Source organism: Dipteris shenzhenensis, chromosome 29, assembly GCF_047967505.1.
Source record: "Dipteris shenzhenensis isolate YYH24624 ecotype China chromosome 29, Dip_SZ_1.0, whole genome shotgun sequence".
NCBI lineage: Eukaryota > Viridiplantae > Streptophyta > Polypodiopsida > Gleicheniales > Dipteridaceae > Dipteris > Dipteris shenzhenensis.
Genome location: NC_141624.1, coordinates 22645023 through 22667206, shown reverse-complemented (window position 1 = coordinate 22667206; position 22184 = coordinate 22645023). Strand labels below are relative to the sequence as shown.

At 44.4% G+C, this 22184-nt stretch overlaps 1 protein-coding gene across 1 annotated transcript in view; it reads left to right on the top strand.

The window, feature by feature from the left end:
- Positions 1–22184, top strand: part of LOC147882596 (uncharacterized) — a 60528-nt gene that overhangs the window by 12404 nt on the left and 25940 nt on the right. The window contains exons 2-3 of the mRNA XM_087400712.1: positions 7512–7873; positions 7998–8182. Coding sequence (XP_087256838.1) covers positions 7712–7873; positions 7998–8182 — 347 coding nt within the window. The 5' untranslated portion in view covers positions 7512–7711. The remainder of the gene's footprint in view (positions 1–7511; positions 7874–7997; positions 8183–22184) is intronic.

Genomic DNA, 22184 nt, shown 5'->3' with positions numbered 1-22184 from the left:
CCTTTTTTTTTTCAAATTATTTTTGTTGGCTGATTTTTCTTCTCTTTCGTTTTCTCTTTTATGTGAATTTTGGAGTTTAGAACAACAAAAATCTAAATTTGTACGATAAGATATATTCTAGTCTTACAAAGTTATAAGTTTCTTTTAGGGAGCAGATGCGCCCACAGTAAAAGCTCGCAATCCTTACTTCATTGACATGGTGAGGAGATTGCAGCCCTGGACCGTCACACTTCTCTTTTATGTGAGACCCTTCGTACCACAGTTTTGGAGAGAAATCTGCCATAGAGCAGGCTTTGAGTCCTATCAATGAGGTGTCATAGTGACGGGAGTGACACTAGGAACCGCTTTATTGAGGGCATCATTGCGTACTCTAGAGGAGCCATCTTTTTCATTAAAGATCTTGACAATTTAGAGGAGGGAAAGTCAGCCAAGAGGTTAGCAGGCATTTGGACAGAGGCCACTGAGTATATGGGGACAAACAATGTCATTCAGTTTCTTAATGATTGTGAGAATACCAACAAGGCAGCAAGCACTGCAGCCTTTGTTTTGGATCTAGAATTTCAAGGGAGGGCAAGAAACGGATACTGCAGAGGTGATGCAAGGATGGGTGATAGTATTGAGATGACTCGTCTCAAATGCAAATGATAAAAAGGAAAGTGCGGGAGAAGCTGTCATATTAAGGCAAAGAAAAGGCTTGTTTGGTTTTGGAGGATGCACAAATGACAAGTTTAAGATTTCCTCCATTTGTTGGTGGGAGGACCATGGGACAGATGCTCCATTGTTGCAGAGTTTGGCCATTTGCATACTGAGCTAGTGTGCTACCTCTTTGCTTGTTGAGCGCTCGTGAAGCTATTTTGGAAACATTGCATCTACAAAGAGGAATAGGCTTGGGTTTCAGAAGGCAAATGATCGTGTATTTGTTAATGCAAACTTGCGTTTCCTTAACAAGTTTAGGGTAGAGTGCACTCTTGGACCATATATTGGATTTTGACCTTATGAGGATGATGACAGTGATGCAGTGGAGGATGATGATGAGGCCCAAGACCAGGCCCAGCACCATGATGATGAGGCTTAGGAGGAAGGAAGGCCTCTATCACTGTGCCACCTTTAGACATTTAGGACCGATTGCCTGACTCTCTCTTACTTGACTATTGAGTCAATTTTCCCTATTCGCATTGAGAGCTTTAGTACCAAGGCTGCTAGTGTGAGCCTCCTTTTCTTGTATTTTGCATATTTCTATGCTCTCTAACCTAGAGTATTTGAGCATCTAGATTATGCACCTCTTTGGCATCATGCACAGTGCAAACGTCTTCATCAATGTACATATCTATGGTTTTTTGTGTGTTTTTGAAAGCTTAAAGCTGAAATGGAAAGCTTAGAGCTGTTAAGACTTCGGACAATCGAGCCGCTTGGATCACCCGCTCTCTCATGAAGCTGCCCTACACACTTTCGTACGCACCACCTACTCCATTCACCCATCGTCTCTTGGCTCGGTACCCTGCAAATAGCTGGTACAATGATAATTGAAGGCTTTACACAGGAAACTCAGATTCAAGACTGAGTATCATCTTTTGAGTGAGGCTGAGATGATATGCAATATCGTTGTCTGGTATGCCAGAAGAAGCATGCTTTCATTTTCCAAAACGAGGAGTTAATAAAATTTTGTTTAGTAACAACTCTAAGGACATCACACCTCTGAGTAGCAACTCTGAGTTTCCGGTGTAAGGCTTTACACCGGAAACTCAGATTCGAGACTAAGTTTCTTCTTCCGAGTGAGGCCGAGACGATATGCGAGTATCGTCGTCTGTTACGTCAGAAAAAGCATGCTTTCATTTGCCAAACGAGGAGGAGTTATTAAACATTTTGTTTAGTCACAACACTTTTGGTGAAAGTTTCTTGAGCGATGAGCTCCATCTGCTACGGATGCCACAATTTGGCACTTTTATGCACGCACACTATATGATGTACCAAACCAGCTAGCACCCAATCTCCCGCACTTACCACACCCTGCGTCCTACATACTTTTCACTGCTAGTGGGGTCAAACACGTAGCCTGAAACTTCACAATGGCTGAGCACAATATCACGAGGGCCTACGCGCTGATTTTATTCAATATGGGATAGATACTTTGGCCTCGGTCTTAGCAAAGCTTTTTAATGAAGCGGTTTGCACCGGTTTCCCTCACACCTGGACCCTTAACTCCATCACTCCCATTCACAAGGCAGGGGATCCCATGAGCTCGGAAAACTACAAAACCATTATGATTGGATATGTCCTGTCCAAGATCTATGCATTAGTGCTCGACACAAAGGCTAGCTGGTTTGCAGAGCTTCAGGGACTTAGAGCCATTGGACAAGGAGGCTTTCGGAGAGATCACGAGACCCTAGTTCACATACTCACACTCAAAGGAGTCATTGAGGAGGCCAAGGCATGGAGGTAGAGGGTTTATTGATGCTTTGGGGACTTTTGCAAAGCTTTTGACACAGTGTCGAGAGCTCGCCTCTTCAATTGTTTGTAGGAGTTTGGGTATCTGATCAGGAGATCATCGAGGCAATCCTGGAACTTAAAGAGAGCGTCTTAGGCAAGGTTCGGATAGATGCAGGGTGGACGGAGGAGATTATGAGCATTATGGGGTCAAACAAGATTGTCCATTATCGCCAACCTTTTTTAGCTTCTATATAGACGAGCTTAAGAATTTCATTGGGACTCTAGGGGGGGCTGGCTACTCCCCAACTGGATCCTTGCTCCAAATCCTCTTATATGTAGATGACATGGTTCTACTCTCATCCTCAGTAGAAGGCCTCCAACGACACTTGGATGCACTTCATACTTTCAATGGGACACATGACTCGAGTGTCAAAACCTTGGTAAAACCAAGGTAATTGATCTTCAATATATCCTGGGCAGCCATGCACAGAGAGCACTTCACACTGGATTGGTTTGCTAGTGGAGATTGCTGCATCCTATACATACTTGCGTTTCTTTTCTTTGGCCGGATTTTCATGATGTGACCAGCATTGCAGGCTCGACTTTTGCAGTGTGACCAGCGTTGTAGCTTGACTGAGGAGGGGATACAAAGTGCTTGCTAGAGCTTGAGCGAAAATGCTTTCACTCTCACTTCCAGGATCCTTGGACCAAGTCTCTTCTCGTGGACTCTTTGGTCCGCCTTGTGGGTATGTATGGCAGCCCTTGTTGGGGGCTAGACCTATCGGAGGTAGATTGTGCTCAAGTGGAGAGGCTTCAAGCTCTATTGCTTTTTTGGATGATCCGCAATAAGCCTTCAATCCCACATAAGATAGTCTTGGTGAGTTTGGGCATCTCCACTATAGCTTGACGCACCTCTACCACGTTAGGGAGTATGGCTCTTGTTCTCTAGGGGGATGCAGGCTATCATGGTTGGTCCTATCTTCATCCATGGCCTTGGTAGCATAGTGTTCAATGGTGTTGGTATGCACATACATGCAAATGGTTTGAAATTCTAGGGCTTACATAGGCAGATTGTCCCTCTTTCAATACAGCATTGAGGCTATTTGTGTCTTGCTCACACATCATGAGGTTGCGCTAGGTTATCTTGGAGGATATCTTACAGCTAAACACCTTTAGGACCTAGTTGGCACCTAGTGAGCTTCCTGTGAAGCTCAACTTCTACAGAGACCACTGCTTGTGGATTTCAGCTGAGGGCTTCATTCACCCATCATGATACACACATCCATCTCCCCTACTCCTTGAGGATATCGATTAGGTAGTTTTGCGTTTCATCACATCGCCTTAGCATTGAGAGCAAACGGGCATCCCCAGAGAGAGTCACATCTGCACTTTATGTGATCAGTAGGAGATCGAGTCGAAGGAGCACTTAGCTTTTAGATGCCCCATCTACTATGAGATTCGAGGTTGCTATCACTGTCTCTTCTAGGATGGTTTCGGGGATGGGTTGCATCTACACTTTATGTGATTAGTAGGAGATCAAGACGGAGGAGCACTTTGCTTTTAGATGCCCCATACACTATGAGATTCAAGGTCACTATCACTGTCTTTTCAGGGATGGTATTGGGCCCCTATCTAGCTTCTTGTCCTACCTAAATCAGAGATGTGTGGCAACCTTCATTCATGAGGCTGTCCGGCACAGGGAGCATTTGCTCAAGACACAGAGGCTTGATCAAAGTATCTAGCCAAATGCCTCTCTGTGACGTTCAGTGGGACCCTAGAGAGTTGTTATGGCATGTTCGGATAGGACACTCGGACAGGGTAGAGACGGTTTCTCGTACACGACTCGCCTCGGGGATGCCTCAGCTAGAGGTACTCGCTTGGACACCCTCAAGAGAGTGCCATTGGGTTGAGCAGGATGTTCCTCGAGAGGTCCTCTCACATTTTTGGCCTCGTCTTGAGACCAGCATGAGACCAGTGAGATTTCTTGTTTCTTATGGTTATTGGCTCATGGGAGATTGCCTATCGGCCCCTAGTTAGAGCAGATGCCGATAGATGGCAGGTGCTTCTATTGCACAGAGGGAGTTTTGGAGACGATCCCTCACTGCTTGTGGGCTGTCATGTGGCTTAGAGGATATGGCTAGCGAGCTTCAAGATTGTGGCACACATGTAGTGGATGTAGAGGGGCTTCACTCAGGGGATGGTTGCATGGCTCACAGAGGGGGGGCATGCCTTCTCGATTGATCCAATTTCGCCAGCATACAGGGTTCATGGTCAACAGGTCACAGATAGATGTATATGACGCATCGCCTTCCCGTGTACAGCCGGAATCCTTGCTAGAGTACATTGTTTGGGAGACGATGTCAAGCATTACAGCCTAGAACATCTGGGTGACACGGTACAGTCATGTGATGCTAGCAGGTCCCTCCGACGGCTACCTATTCACTATTTGGCAAGTGATAATCTTTACTCTGCATGCCATTTGGGAGCACGGTACTCTAGGATTGAGAGCGACTGTCGAGAGGTGGGAGCGTTCTACAAGGCTTGGCCTAAAAGAATCTTTTACACCCTTTCCACAAGAGATATCCATTGGATGTATAGACCCCCACCTTGCTTGTTAGCCCCTGTTCCAAAGATTCCTTAGGCAGTGAGCTTGTTCTCTGGTAGAGGCTGGTCTTTACGTTTTTCTCTTTGTACTTACCATCCTTTGTTCCCTTTGGAAGCTGATTTGTATGGTGCTTTTCAAGCATTAATAGAAGTTTCCTTTTTCTAGGGAAACAAAAAAGTATATAGCCAAACTCCACTCAGAGTATGATCCCCGAGTTTTTTCAGCCAAGCTGCACTTTCCAGTAGGGCTCAGGGAGACGAGGATCCCAGGACTAGAGTGAGAGACCCGGAAGGCTCGCTAGCGGGTTGAGGCTGGGTTGAGACATAGATCAGACTAGAAGACCTTCCCTCCATCCTCATCAGATCGGAAGCAAGACTGACGGGAGTGACACTGGCACATGATTGACGCAGGGTCATTGCAATAATTTGTAATTTTTGAAATAGGTGTCCTATACTACTAAAAGCAGATTCCATCTCATATCCCCCCCTAGCTATTGGTAATAAAGGTATAAAATCCATACGAATGGTCTCCCACTTTTGAGAAGGAATGGATAGGGAGGTAGCAAACCAATCTGTTTCTCATATTCTTGTGTCTTTTTCATGAATCACAACGTTGCACATAGGAGTAAAGGTCCTTTTTCAAACCCTCCCACTTGAGCAAATTTCTCACTTTTTGGTAAGTGTTCCAAATACGGCAATGTCCTGACATAGGAGATGAGTGTAATATATAATCTTAGGAATGTAATTGGAACGGGCAGTTTCTCAAACCTGCTTTGAGCTTCTGCATTCCATTGAAACTTGTCTTTATTGAGGAGATTCTCAGAAAAGTGGTAGACAAACCTTTGGTAATAAGGAGCAAACCCTAAAAAACTCCTTAGCTGCCCTATATTCGTAGGTACTTTCCAACCCTTCGCCACTCCAATCTTCTTTTGGTCCACCATAATGCCATCCTTTGTGACCACATATCCTAGGTACTTACCTCTTGAGCAAATTTGACTTGGCCATCTTTGCAAAAATCTTATGTATCCTTAGAACTTCCATGATCTTTCCTAGATACTCAACATGCTCATTCATGCTCTTGCTGTAGATGTCATGTGCATCTGCTGGCTAGACCGATAGGTGTGACGGTCGCCCTCGTCAGATGCAGAGTCATGACCAGGAGATAGCATAGGACTGCACCCACTGCTGACAGCACTCCATATCTTATTTCATGCTATCGATCCCTCACACTTGACGAGGGGAGGGGCCACATTGTCCTGGAGCATTCATTCTGTATTATGGTGGCAGTGGAGGATGATTATGCTGTAGATGATTATTATTACTGTTTGATTATGTTGTTTGATTATGTAGGATACTGTTTTTCTGCTTTTGTATGGGTGTGGATGCTCGGTTAGTAGCTCCACCCCTCTAGCTGGATTTGTATCAGTCTCATAGACCCATCAGTCTTCCAAAGACCTCTCTCTCTCTCTCTCTCTCTCTGTGAGACCACGTCCCCCGCCACAGCACGAGACAGCTCAATAGATGCAGATACGAGATATTTTGACAGCTCACCAGAGAGCCATCTCTGTGCCAGGTTTCGATTTCTGAGTCCCAGCTCCGAGATTGACTTGATTCTGCCTGTGCTTGACTGATTATGATTTTGCTAGCGTAAATTAGTACTCAGCAAGGGCCCTAGAGCGCCCTTTGCTCCAGCCCACTAAGGCTTGTGTGAGTCTACTTTTTTGCGCAGTTTGTCCTATAGGCCCGTGATGCCTCCCGCAGGCGTTAATACATCTTTCTTTCTTTCTCTCTCTCACTGTTCTTGGTTAAAGATTGCTCTTGCTGATGTGCATGCATGGTGACATCTCTCACAACACCTTAAGATAAGAAGCAGAGATTACAAAACAGGGTAGGGCAGGGAAATGCCTATTGTGTCTTCATTCTAAAGTAGGATTACCTTTGTGTCACGTGTCTTCAGTTTTCATGAATGGAAGGGGTTTATCCACACATAGTAAACCTTCAACCTGAAGACGTCTCATCCTCAATTGTTCTTCTTATTTGCTTATAATTGTGTTAAGGACTTTGCATTTTTGTAAGGCTTAGGGACCTTGTTGACTGTTCCAATTGTTAGAGTAACAAGTCTAATGGATGATGTTTGATCCTTGCTATTGGCATTTGCATATAATTTTCCCCTAAACTTCCTGTTGACTGTTCAGATTGTTTAGCATTGATATGATTGGCAGAAAGTCCATGTAAGAGTGAGCAGCACTTTGAACTTGTTATACGGTTGATACTCAGACAGTTGTTTAGTATCTCGATCTTTTAGCCTGCAACATTTCAGCAAAGCCAATAAATACTAGGCACGATTTTCTGCACTAGTCATGAAGAACTTGCCATGTCTAAGGTGTTATTTGTTTTTTCCTTTGTGAAGAACATAATTTGTTAGCTCCAGCCTCTGCAGTTCAAGAAACTGAGTTTTTCTCTTCTGTTTTTAAATGCAGGGGATGGTTTTCATCTTCTGCTTTACTCCAACAATAGCAACTCTTTAAATGGGCCAATGTATTTCCAAGCGATGGTGATGAGAAATGTAGCTTTTTCTAGCTGGATTCCATGGTCACATGGACATTTTCAATCTGATTAAAAAAGAGGCCTATAAAGAATTTGGGCAATTACACATAATCTGGTGAGACGTATCTCTGTAATGGATGATATAGTGAAGGTGAATTACATGGAGAGCAGTTCCATACTTTTTGAAAAACCAATTCCGGTCAGAGTAACCAAACTGCCAGGGTCTGAAGATCGGCTCATGGAGCTCACTGTAAGAATAATGATGGGCATTAGCAAGCTTCACAGGTCTACTAAGGTAGGTGGTATGATAATATTGTTGTAGGCTTTCAGTATGTCTATCTCCTGTCCGTACAGGTTTGTACATTGCATGAGAGAAATGTTGTGGAAAAGACCAAATGATTTGTCTTTGGCATGTGCAGCTTCTAAGAATGCAGCTCACAAATGAAGCAGATCCCTTCTTCCTTTATTTCTTGGAAGTCAGTGAGGATGATTTTCAGACTTTGAAAGTGGAACAGTGCATACTCGTGGATTTTTCAACGTTCCCCTACAAATTTATTGAGCTTTTGGAGCACTGCGTTGATGCTGGCAGCCATGATACTCCAAGGTGTTTGTTGGAAATATAATTTCAAATGTTACCCTTCCTTTTGTGAATACACATGCGATTGACATATTCCTGATCAATGTCCTGCAACTTCCAGCTTCCGTAATAGTGAGTCTTCCAAGGATATAGTGTAGTTTTTCTCATCTCTCTTTGCTATGGTTGTACGATTGTATGTAGCTGTTTTAAGAAACTAGCTGCAAAGTTTCTTTGAAGAGCCAAGCTAAAGGTATTCTGGATTCTATAGGCATGCCTCCACTGAAAACCAACAAGTTTTCCTAGTCCCCAAATTCATACTAAGGACAATCATTACACAGTACTTCCCTTTGGTAGAAATGTGAGAAAATTAGTCCTATGATAAGATACACCTGCGCATGTTTCATTGTATGCACGCTGCTTAGATTTGTGAAAGGCAGTTTGTAACAGAAGTAATAGTAATATCTATATTAGAAACCAGAAGTCCCTATCGTGAACACCACCTGCAGCTGTCCATCATGAACCATAATGGGCTAATGAGAGACATCACCCAATCAGCTACTTTGTTGCCTGAATTCTTTTAGGCTACCTGGGTTTCTGTGCATATTCTTTACTCACAGCTCTGTGTGTGTGTGTGTGTGTGTGCGTGTGCAAGCACCACTAGGGCCTAGGACAACATGTCGGGCTGGAACCCCCTGGAGGATCTTTATTGATCAGAGAAAAAGATTACAAGCTTCAGCTCCAAGCTGAGATACCAAACGTACGTGAAATCGCAAATTACAAAGAGCTCTCAGGCTCATTCTTTGGCAACATGCCACTTGTCAACCAACTAACTAAATTTTAGTTACATGCCACAAAGGGCAAAACTCTAGGGTCTTCGTAGCATTGGGTCACGTGAACCACTCCTGGTCGCTTGCTAAGCTCCATATGGCTCGGGCGTTCAACCCCTCTTAGTACCTGCAACAATTAATTAAAGCGCACATAGCCATGGCACCCATTAATCATTAGCGCTTTTACATGCAAATAAATTCTAGACTGATGTTGGTCTCTGGGGGTGTCCCCACCAAACAAACATGTGCACATATCATAAAACAATTTCTTTGGTCGACCGAAGTCAACCCTCTTGATCATAATTAAAGGGCTTGACCGACAGTTGAAGCGCCTTAAAGTCTCTCCAACCAAAGTTGGCACATCTTGGTTAACCGAAGTTAACCCTCTTGGCGTAAGCCAATTCTCCTTTACGCAAGTCAACACTCTCTGACCAAAGTCAGCCCTTTGGTTCTTTGGTTAATTGTAGTTAACCATCTTGGCCTAACCCAGGTCTTCCTAACCGGGGTTATGGCAGAAAACAAGGTGAAGATCCCTGTCTTACCCACGTTCACTGTCGACCGACAATTGGATAGGAACAATTACGGTGTGTGGCTTGTTATGATGGAGTCAGTATTGCAGTCTTACGACCTAGAAAACTTCATCCTTGTAGGTGTCACAAGGACAGATCCCCTTGATGAAAGTTTGGGCATTCTGGACCAGAAGGTGGCCAAGAATCTGGCCCAAATCTGGGACCATGTCAATGCAAGGCTCCGTTCGTTCATTTTCTTGAACTGTACTCCTCAGATTATTAACCATATAAAGCACATGTCGGCCGCAAAGAGTATCTTGGAGCATTTGGCTTCCCTCTATAACCGGAGTACTCCAATGAAGAGGGTCTCTGTTGAGGTTCATATGCGGATATTAGATCCTGCTAAGTCATCTTCTACAAGGGAATATATCAATAAGCTTTAGGAATTTCAACAAGAGATACTTCAGGCAGGAAAGGAGATCTCATCTGAAGATATGACCATTACTTTGTTGTCTCATCTCACTTTGTGCTTTTTATTGTCTCATCTCACTTCCTAGTACTATGCTTTTTACCACTGGCAGGATGAGTAGTCTCACTTGGGAGGAATTGGAGGCATTGAAGGTGGAACGGTCATGTAATCACTACGGCGAGAAAGGTCATTAGTGGAGGAAGTGCCCCTATCGAGTTAACAACAAAGGTCCAAACCTGGATCATTGATAGTGGGGCATCCCTAAATATGAGTCCTTCTTCAGCTGAGTTGAAGGATTTTGTGATCTCCGGTGGTGATGTCTGTATCGGCGATAGCACAACTATCAAAGTTCGTGGTGAAGGCAGCCTTGACATCATTCCCAATGGAAAAGGAGGGATGCACTCCTCTCGAGTTCTGTTCGTTCCCTCTCTATCTATTGTCTGTTTATGAGACTTGCCGACTTGGAACCCCAATATTGTTTGATGAAAACTTTGTGGAAGTTTGAGATAAGGTTACTGGTCAGGTGGTATAGACTGGTACAGTTAGTCATGGCATTTACACTTTGTCAGCACTTTCCACAATCACATCATCTCTTCAAGGATGTGGGCAACAAGCACGGTCAGTGCCGGTCATGTTTTCAAGGCAAGCAACACCGAGATGTGTTCCCAAAGCAGGCTTCACGGCGGGCTTCCTTTCCGTTAGAGTTGGTCCATGTTGATCTCTGTGGACCAGTGACTGTTGCCAGTCTTGGCAGGACTCTCTACTTCATGCTACTGGTTGATGACTTCAGCAGGTTTATGTGGATATACTTTTTGGCTCAAGAATCTATGGTGTGGTGTGCCTTAGTTGAGAATGAATCATGTAAAAGCTCTTCGGTGTGACAAAGGTGGTGAACTCTATTCTTATCCATTTGAGGAGTTTTGTGTGACAAAAGGCATTTGACGGGAGTTTGCCAACACAGGAATGCCTCTGAAGCAGGAGTTGTTGAGCGCAAGAATTGTACCGTGGTTGAGATGTCTCGGACCATGCTCACTCACTGGGAAGTTCCTCGGTTCCTTTGGACGGAAGGCACTGCCATGGCAATTCATATCCTGAATCGCTCTCTGACATCTACTGTCCCCAAGGCAACTCCTTTTGAAGCCTATTTTGGCAAGAAGCTTGATGTTTCGTATTTCCACATGTTTGGATGTGACACCTTTGTACACATTCCCAAGAAGCAGAGGGGGAAGTTAGGTGTGAAGTCCACCCAGACGATCTTTGTTGGATACGATTCCCAATCTATAGGTTATCAACTGTGTGACCCTTCCAAGAAGGAGATTATCCTCAGCAGGGGTGTTATCTTTGATGAGCAGCTTCCGTCTTTCGTCATTGATGCTATCTCACCCTTTCTTTCAGAGCCCGTTGATGATGATAGTATTGACGAGTTTGTGCTACCTCACCCTTTCTTCTTCAGAGGGTGAGAACGACAATGATCCAGATGATTCCTCACCTCTCTAGGACGCTATACGGAAATTTTCGAGTCAGGCTCTCAGAAGGTACCTCGTTGTTTGATTGAGACTCTTTGCGACTCTGGTGTCACCGACATTCCTTCCTCATGGCTTTGGGAGGAGGATGGACCCCGGCAATCCCATCACAATAAGGAAAAGGTTCTGGAGGTAGTTCCACTTGAGGTCAACTACTTCTTGATGTCCCGCATCCTCAAAGACAAGGAGCCTTCAAATGTTCGGGAAGCCCTCTCTCAGACACATTGGAAGCAGACCATGAAGCTGGAGTTGGATTCTATTGAGTGGAATGGGACCTGGGAGTTAGTACCGCGCCCCAAGCGTCGTTCCGTCATTGGTATCAAATGGGTTTACAAGACCAAGTATTCCTCCAATGGGACTGTGGATAAGTACAAAGCCCGACTTGTGGCCAAAGGCTACTCTCAATGCCTTGGAATTGATTATCATGATGCGTTCTCTTCTACCGCCAGGATGGCCACTCTTTGGACAGTACTAATAGTTGCAGCTCATGAGCAGTGGCCCATTTATCATATGGATGTTAAATCTGTAATTCTCAATGGTGATTTGAAGCAAGAAATCTATGTGGAGCAACCGCGTGGATTTACCAAGTTAGCTGGTATGGTTTACAGATTACAGAAAGCCTTGTATGAGCATAAGCAGGCTCCTCGAGCATGGAATCAGAAGATTGATGAGTTCTTTGTTTGCAAGCACTTCCGCAGATTCCGGCCTACATGGTGCCTAGGTGGCGCGGTCAGTTGGGTCCCCAACCCCACGCATTCCCACCGACCAGCCAGTCGATCTGGCCCTCCATGGGTCGGCCCATCTGGTCGGCCAGTTCAGGGCATGGTGCCCCCCCTATATATAGAGCTCCTCTCCCCCCATTTGAGCATCTCAGCTCACAGTTATACACACATCAGTTGAAGGTTTTCTCCTGCAGTTGAGGAGGTTTTCTTGAGATCCTATGCAAGTCTCTCTTATTTTTCTTGTGAGTTTGCTGTTTTCTCTCCGTTGTTGCTCTGCGTTGTTGCTCTGCGCTGCTGCACTTCTCACAGAAATGGAATCACTGAAATGGCACTCGTTCAAAACGGCAAAATGGCGTTTCAAAAGCATGCACTTTTCTCAAAAAACCCGAATAGGTTTTTTGGCCACCGCAACCTGTTTGTTGTTCCTCTCTCTAGCCTCTCCATCCTCCTACTCCGCTCCTATTCCAGCCTTCCCATCATCCTCCTACTCCTCTCCTCATTCTCTTACTTTTTCTCCTCCTCCTCCCCATACTCTCCTCCTCCCACTCGTAACTCCTCCTACTCTCCCTCCTCCTCCTCATAATCTCCCTCGGCCTCCTCCTCCTTTTCCTTCTATAATCTATTACCTACTCCTCCTCCCCATGGATAGTTATTGGGGCAGTGGTGGATCCAAGAAAAAGAGATGCAACGATTGCAGCATAGTCAAAATAGGGTCTATCACATGGGTGAAAGACCATCCAGCGGGTGTTCCCAACAAGGATATAGGACCTTGGGAGTTTGTGCCTGCGGATGTGAAAGATAGCATGCTATTTATGGCCCTGACAAATGAAGGGGAAGAAGAGGCTGAGGCCATAGAGCCATTGAATGATGCTAGCACATTGAGTTCAAATAGAAGTAGATGGGCATCAACAACATTGGGTCCAAGTGCTACGAGGCTGCCCTTGCCACATGGATCATGTAGTGTGGATGCTAGTGTGGGAGAAAGAGGCTCATTGCAAAGGTCTAGCATTCAAGCTCACATGCAAAAGCAAGCAGTTAAGGACGCCACTACTGAGCTCATGAAGCTCTTCATGCAATATGTGATACCCTCTAATGTGTAGAAGACTGCGCGATAGAAGACATGAGAGCTATTAGCCACATTGGCTATAAATGGGAAGGGACTACATATGAAGCCTTTTGGCCAAGAGACCTAATAAGAGAGAGGGCATGTGTGGAAGCACAAATTGAACCTTTGGAAGAGACTTGGGCAAAGTATGGGTGCAACACTCTTTTGCAATGGATGGTCGGATGTACACAGGAGGAGTGTGTACGTTATTTTGGTGTCTTCTTGTTGCAAGGGGACCATGTTCTTGAGAGCCATAGATGCTTCCACCATAGGTATAGTGAGCAATTGGACCCTCTTTCACGGAAAGAAGAGGAATAGATTGACCATGGCTCAATTAGAGCAGTTGGTATTCTGTCATTGCAACCTCCGTCTCACATTGCCTTGATATTTTGATTGAGAACCTAGGGAGTAGCTTGGATTTGTGACGAAGAGACCTAAAATCCTAAGCATCTATCAAGGCTACAGTGACCTCGAGCTATTGAAACCGCTAGCCGCATGGCTTGCATAGTGGTGGAATGAAAATGAGGAGTTTTAGGAGGAGATGCAATAATACATACAAAATTGGATAAGTGGTGATGTGGAGATGCAACGAAGATTTGAGGATAATCTTGTATGGCAATTGTGCTCCTACTTTGGTAAGAGACAACCTCACTAGTTAAGCAATTTGAAGTTGTATTAATAATAAGTTATTGATACCTATCTTTGCTTGAATGGATTATGGCAGAAACACCTTGCTATAGGAGTTCTCTCACAGAACTATAGTTCGGGTCCTTGTGAGAGGAACTTGGAGCAATTGGACCCTCTTCCACGGAAAGCAGAGGAATAGATTGACCATGGTTTAATTAGAGCGGTTGGTGTTTTGTCATTGCAACCTCCGTCTCCTTGAATACTCCGCCAGCTTCCCCAAACCTTGCCAAGTGAACGTAGATAAGGTGAACGTGGAGAAGATGAGGAGCTGGGCATATACTCTATGTTATGCGAGGAGCTGTCAGTGCCAGCGTACCACACATGATCGCATCCATCTAGAGATGGTGCTAGTACTTGAGTTGCATCGGATGCCACTGATTCCTCTTCAAACAGTGACACCCAATGAGGAGCCAAAGGATGACGAGTCAACGGGTGATGCAAATGGTACTAGTACTGTACCTTGAGTTGGACAATGCTAGCCTAGTACTCTACCAGATTAGGCTCTTGGGAGACTTCAGATGTGTCCTAGACTGTGTTATTTCTTTTTTGATGATACAGTATTGAGTATACTTTGGCAGCTAGTTGCTTTTATATTGACATGATTCATGATCATGGATACTACTATGGGTGCTTTTATCTTCTAATATCTCACATGGTTCATGAATCAGGATAATAGTAGATACTATGGGTGCTTGTAACTTGTGCTATTGTAAATTATAATCTGTTTCAGACTGTTGCTAGTTGACAGTTGAATCATTTTTCATGAATGATATATCATAGAATCATAGATGTTAATGCATGCTACATGAGTCACGACTTACTATCATTTTAGCTAGGCCTTTGCTAGATATGATGGAGTTTATAGTTTCCAACCTTGTGGGTTGCTACTGTGAGGTTCATTGTTTGTTTTTGTTGTTTCACATATTTATTTTGATCTTCCCAAAGGCCAAGCATCATATAAATACTCAAGTAATGCAAAATGAGAAGACGTGAAGAATGCTTGAATGCATTTAAGATCTTTTTGATTGCAGGAAACCCTCAGTGAGTCTACAAAACACCAAAGTCATGGTATTCGATGTATCATAGTTAGTACATGGTGCATTGCAATTTGTCCTATCAGCTAGATTTAGATGCTCGTTTGGGAGAGACTAAAATGAAATCATTTAGACTTTACAAGCAGTTGTAGCTTTAATGAAGAGATTTTGGACTACTTTTTGATTAGCCTTCTCCTTTAGTGCTAGCCTTCGTCATGCCTAAGTCGGCCCTTCACCTCCGGAGTGCCGACAGAAACTCAGTACGAAGACTTAGTATAAATGGATGCTCAAGTATGTGTGGGTGTGTGGATTTGTATGTGTGAGAGCATAGTTTTATACTATGGTCTACACCCACTGTTGGGCGTTGATGACGTCAATGGGGATGTTACAGTAGCTAGTCCCTGCTATGCGTGATGGAGTTTATGGTTTTCAATCTTATGAGTGATTATCGTGAGATTGAAACTGCACTATGTTGTCCTTTTAGAGGATGAGTTTGGGAATGTTCCCGGATTCATCTAGGTATAAGTACATGGAGGCAATTCATCTATTGTCCTCCACAGGTTGTTCATGATGACCAGCCATAACAAATTTGTTATTTGGATGCGCTTGTTGGGAGTACTGACTTCTGAAAGCACTAGCTTGTGTTATTTGATCTTCCCAAAGGAAGTTACTCACAAGTCATTAGAGTTGTTTCATGCACCCTTTGTGAAAGAACGAGTTTAAAGATACAACTATCCACCAATCATTTCAGTGTCTCATGCACGCTTTGTGAAAGTACTAGCATGCATGTGTTATTTGATCCTGCTCGGAGGAAATTATTGACCAATCGTCTAAGTTGTCCGAAAGTTAGCATAATGTAGTGAATTGATACGTGGCCAAACACTTGGTTAGCGAGGAGAAGATCTTTGAAGGCCAGTGGTGTGTTATATCTAATATTGCATGAAGAAAGTTTTCTCCTAGCGTCCGAGTTGTTCCATCCTTGGTGAAAGCACTAGCATGATCTAATGTACATGACTATGGCCGAACACTGGTTAAACACCAAGGAGAGTGGTTAATACTCTGCTTGTAATTGAGATTTTGGTGGAACTCCAATATGAGAACTTACTCCAAGCTTTTCATGCTTGGAACTTGCTGTACAATAGCATTTGTTGAAAGCACTAACGAGAGTGTTGTAGCTCTGAAGCAACGTATTGTTGATAGGGATACTCAAACTGATGTTATGGCATGCAAATATAATGGCCTTGGTCTCATCCTCATAGACATGTTTGCAAGAATGCTGGAATGTGTTTCAGATCTTTTGTGATTGCAGTTACTAAGAAACTCCTTAAGAGAGTTACCCACAAAGGATTCTCTAAACACAGCTGGTCCTCCACCCAGATTCAGAAATTCAATTTGAAATTATTCACTCAAAAAATACCGTATGACACTAGAGTATTTCAAAGAAAATATAAAGATGTCTCTGTTATCATGTTCACAGAGCTGAAAATCTAGGATATACATTCGAGACAGTAGTTGAAGATTCGTAAACTAATGGCTATGGCAAGCAATGGAAGCTCAAAAAAGAGTGATGGAAGAGCAAAAACGAGATGTTGTATTGAAAATGCTGCAATCACTAGCATGGAGGCTCAAGGGTGAGCCAACATAACAAAACCCTAGGGCTAATTGCCCTAACTGGACTAAGTGTCCTAACTGACCTAGGTGGTACATGTAGTAACTGTACCAATAGTTCTAACTGACTATAACTAGGCCTACAAGGCACATACCAAGGAATAAGTGGCACCTATGGATAGCCCCATAAAATGGCCTACAAACCCCCCTGCATGGTATGGGCTGAAGTATCTTGGACATGGCTCAGGATACTTGAATATCTAATGTCATGGTTGCACTGCTCATCCTGTAGGGATATAGCAACTTATGATTGTACAGAGTACAACAGATCAAGTTACAAAAGATACTAAGTTTAAAGCTTGTCGAAAAGCCTCAAACTTAGGTCTAGGTAGAGCCTTTGTAAAAAGATCTCCCAAAGTTGCCTTCAGTGGGAACATAGGAAAACTGAATATCACTTGCTGATAATCGCTCTCTAACATAGTGATAGTGAACCTCAATATGCTTTGTGCGAGCATGGAAAACATGATTCCGTGCAACAGCCAAAGCACTCTGACTATCAGTGAAGATGACGGTAGGAGCAGTCTGACATGCATAAAGATCTGCAAGTAGCTTCCGAAGCCAAACACTGTACTTTGCTTCTTGCTGAACCAAGAAACACATGAAGTACCAAGCATAAAACAGTTGCCACTATGTGACACACGAGTGTCCGAACAACCAGCCCAATCACTATCAGTGAATCCATGCATGACAAGTGAACTATCATCCCCATAAAGAAGACCTAAATGCTGAGTGCCTGTGAAATACTTGAAAACACGCTTCATGGCATGCCAATGGTGCATAGATGGGATGTGCATATATGTGCTCAACTGTGAGACAGCAATCCTCAAACTGAAAACGCTGCAAAAGTTGTTCAATATACTTGGATTGTGGCATCAAAATGCCCCCCTCATGCTAGCAAATTGGATGCCCAAATAGTAGTGCAAAAGACCAAGATCAAACATAGCAAATGTCTTCTGCAAATCAAGCTTAAAATCTGCAATTTGCTGAGCATGTGTCCCAGTCACAAGCATGTCATCCACATAAAGGAATAAAATCAGCAAATCTGTCCCACGCTTGCGGATGTAAAGGGTAGCCTCTGTAGGGCTGTTTAGAAAGCCAAGTGTGAGCAAATGAGTATGAATCCAGGAATACCAAGCCCGAGGTGCCTGCTTCAATCCATAGAGGCCTTTTTTCAAGCGGCATACCTTGCTTTCAAAACCTTCAACCTCAAAGCCAAGAGGTTGGGAAACATAGACCTCTTCCTGCAAATGCCCATGAAGGAAAGCTGTCTTGATATCAAGCTGATGTACCTCCCAATGAAAGTGGGCAGCAAAGGCAATAACATTGTGAATAGTAGTGATCCTGGAAGTGGGAGCAAAAGTCTCCTCAAAATCAATGCCATGCTGCTAAGCATAGCCCTTAGCAACAAGACGGGCTTTGTAACGGTCCACTGAACCATCAGCTTTCTGTTTGATTTTATAAACCCACTTAGTTCCAATGGCATTCTTGCCAAGAGGCAAATCACACGACTCCCAAGTGTTATTCTAATGGATAGAATCCAATTCAGCTTGCATAGCCTTCAACGGACAATCATTCTGAAAGGCATCTTAATGACATAAAGGCTCTTCATTGCATGCGGTAGCAACCAAAGCATAAGCAACAAAACTAGCATGTTCTTTCCGGACAGCTGCTCTAGTACGGGTTGGTAGAGGAGTATCTTGTTTTCTGTCTTTTAATGTGTCAAGGAGCCAATGGGGACCTTTTTAGGCTCTTGGATTTCAGCTCTTTTCTAGTCAAGAGCCCTGTGCAATGGTCCTAATCAATGAGGCTGAATATTTGGCTGCACATGAGAGGCATATCAGGCTGAATATTTGGATGCACATGTGGCTGCAAATGACCAACAGATGGAGGAGGTGTAACCTCAAATGGAACATCATCCTGAGCATTGGATGGAAACAAAGGCATCAAGCTATCAAAAATATCAAAAACAACAAATATAGGAGGTACAACCTCAGATGGAACATCATCTTGAGCATCGGATGGAAACAAAGGCATCAAGCTGTCAAAAATATATGGGGCATCAAAAACAGCCCAATGATCAGTTTAGTTCGACCTCACGTTGGCATCGATCATTGTTGATGGGGCATCAACAACGGGCTGTTTTTGACAGTCCAGCAAAGGCATAGATGTAGATTCATCAAACACAATATCCCGACTGACAAAACACTTGTCCGTGCAGGGCTGGTAGAGCTTATAGCCCTTGCTCTCTGAGCTATTCCCAATAAAAATGCACTTGACAGCTTTATCATCCAACTTAGTGCGTGTCTGTGCAGTCACACTAAGAATCCAAAAGTCCTCATGTGAGAAATGCAAGGCTTACGACCCGTCCAAGCCTCATAAGGTGTGATAGTCTGCAATGCCTTGGTGGGACATCTGTTCAAGATGTAATTAGCACACATGACCGCATCCAACCACAACTTGTTAGGCAAATGTTTGCCTTTCAACATGCACTTGGCCATCTCCATCATTGACCTATTTTTTCGCTCAGCCACGGGATTCTATTGAGGAGTATAAGACACCGTGCATCGATGATGTATTCCACGGGAAGCTAAAAAAACAGCAAACTCCTTTGACATGTATTCAACCCCCCTGTCTGTATTAAGGTGAGCAATGTACAACCCACTCTCATTCTCAGCCAAGGCAATAAAGTGCTTGAAGCATGAAGAAACTTCAGATTTGGATTTCAAGGCGAAAATCCAAGTGTACCTGGTAAAGTCATCAATAAAAGTGACAAAATAATAGAAGCCCCCAAGAGATGCAACCCTCGTGGGTGTATCCAAACCTCTTATGCCATAAATGGGTATCTGCCATGGTAGATTCAAGAGCAAAGGCATGTGCATCTGCATTTGCAAATGCAGCATCATCATCCAAACATCTGTCATAAGCATCAAGTCTATAAAGACCTCTAGTCAATGTGCTAGTCAAGACCATGGTAAAGGCATGTGTAGCATCCTACAGTGCACACCTAACACCATAAAAGAGAACCTGAAAGCCACATGTAGCTATGGCTGAAATAGAAATGGGGTTCTTACGAATGCCTGGAACATAAAGCACATTCTCTAGAGTAACAATACCACTAGTAGAGACAAAAGTAAGAGCAACTTGCCCAATACCTTTCACGGTATATGATGCATTATTGGCACATGTGACACTACCCCCCTGAAATGTATGCTCTAATGAGCTGGATAACTTTCGGCAAGAATTGATGTGCTTGTTAGCACCTTTAATGCATCATGAACATTTGAAACCGCCATGCAAGCATCATGAACATCAGGATTATACGTACATGTAACCAAGAAAGCCCAATGCTGGTCTTGTGCAAAATTAGCGGACTCATGTCGATCTTCTACACTAGAAGAACCAGATACTGCAAGACCAAACTCCTCCTTTTCAGATGCCATGCGTTTCCTGCATTCAGAAATATCATGCCCAGGTTTCTTGCAATAGTTACATCTCTTCTTCTTTTTATTATCCCGTGAAGAAGGCATGTGCTTTGGCATCACGACCATCCCACTGAATCTGCTCTTGTGTAGGAGGAAAAGTACCTGTAACAGTAGCTGCGGGTGTTCTAGAAGTAGCATTAGAATCATCACCGGAAGACCCATCACCAGAAGTAGAACCAAATGCAGTAGGTGTAGCACCAGAAGTGACATTACTTGTAGGCCTGGTCTCAGAACTTGAAACAATATGCCATAAACTCTTGGCAACCAAAACATGTCCCATCATGTATGACCACATGGGGTAGTTGGTGTTGGAAAGGTCACCTCCCCATCTGTCCTCAAATGAGGAGAGCGTGGGGGAGGGAGACCTAGGGCAGGATGTGCCCAAGAGAGAAGAGAGGGGGCTGCCACATGGTGCACCTCACAGAGACAAGCATGGCTGCAAAGGACGGAACTTGTGGAAGGGGCAGAAGGCGGGGACAGCAAGGCTGTCCTCAAATGAGGAGAGCGTGGGGGAGGGAGACCTAGGGCAGGATGTGCCCAAGAGAGAAGAGAGGGGGCTGCCACATGGAGCACCTCACAGAGACAAGCATGGCTGCAAAGGACGGAACCTGTGGAAGGGGCAGAAGGCGGGGACAGCAAGCCCTAGATCTGACCTGGCAGGGCGTGATGACATCAGCAGCAGTACGGTTCAGTACGGCGCTGCACACGTGGCTGGAGAAGAGCCTGGTAGAGGGCCGAACCAGCAGCAGCAGGGTGAACAGGCGTTGACATGGCTGGGGTCTGGTGGAGCAGAAAATGAGGCTGCTAGTGGGCAGTGGCATGCTTTATATAGGCTGGGCCCTTGCCTAGATTGGAGGGCCAAAGGCCCTAGAAGTGTGGGCCAAAAGGGCCCTGGGTTGTGAGCCCTTAAAGGGCTGGACCAGCCACAGTCTGGTCGGCCAGATTAGGGCAGGCTGGTCGGTTTTTTGACAGGCCCCCTAGGCCTATAAAAGGAGAGGCACTTGCCTCGTTTCAGCATCCAGCAGTGCAGCTTCCAGCAGAGCAGAAAGGAGGAGTAGAACACAACCCTTGGGGCCTACATCCAGAAGCTGAAGGAGTGCTAGTGTTGCTGCAGACTTAGCTCAAGTGTGAGGCTGAGACTTTGGCTGTCTTCTAGGGCAGCAAGGAGCTGAGGTCAAAGGATGGAGAGTCCACATAAGCTCGAGGTGGAGCACGCGGGCTCGAGTCTAGAGATAGCCAGCAGATAGGAGAAGGACCTTGTGGTAAGATCAGAGGACCACACCATTGGTGGGACTGTGGATCTATCTCTTTTGTATTGTGTCCATAGTTTAGGACGGAAATATATATTTTGGTAGTTTCTCTATCTGGCTGGTTCATTGTCTATTGATGAGTTTGCACATCTATTGTATAAACATTAAGTAAAGAATTTTGTGATTCCACACCCCACACACACACTGTGTGAGCTCCTGGGCATTACTATAAGTCTTCCGCTGTGTGTACCCTCTGTTGGGTTAATTTCTAACAATTGGTGGCATCAAGCTTGTCATCAGCCCCAAGCATTCCAAAAAGATCATCTTTGTTGCTAGCCATTGATGCAAATAGAGAAGCAATAGCACAATGGACAAAGGCAAGAAGGAGAGATACTACTCTCAACTGCACAAGCCTCAAGGCTTTCAACTGCAAAAATAACTTGCTGTCCCAACAAAGAATCTGAATGAACAGCAAGTATGTGGCTTCAAGAGTGCAAGAACCAGTCCCAAATGCAAAGAATGGTGACCTTCAATGCTCCAAAGTGTAGCAGCAAGGCCCAATCTCCAAAATCAGTGGAAATAATCACCCAAAATGCTGTAGCAAGCTCCAAACTTCTCCAAAAGCTGGCATGCTTCACGAGGCAGACTGAAACGCTTGAAAAACGTGCTGCAATTTCCGTACAGGTCCGTATGGACCACAGACCTGAGAAGCGAGATGCAGTAAATGCAATCCGTACAGCTTTGACAGCTTTG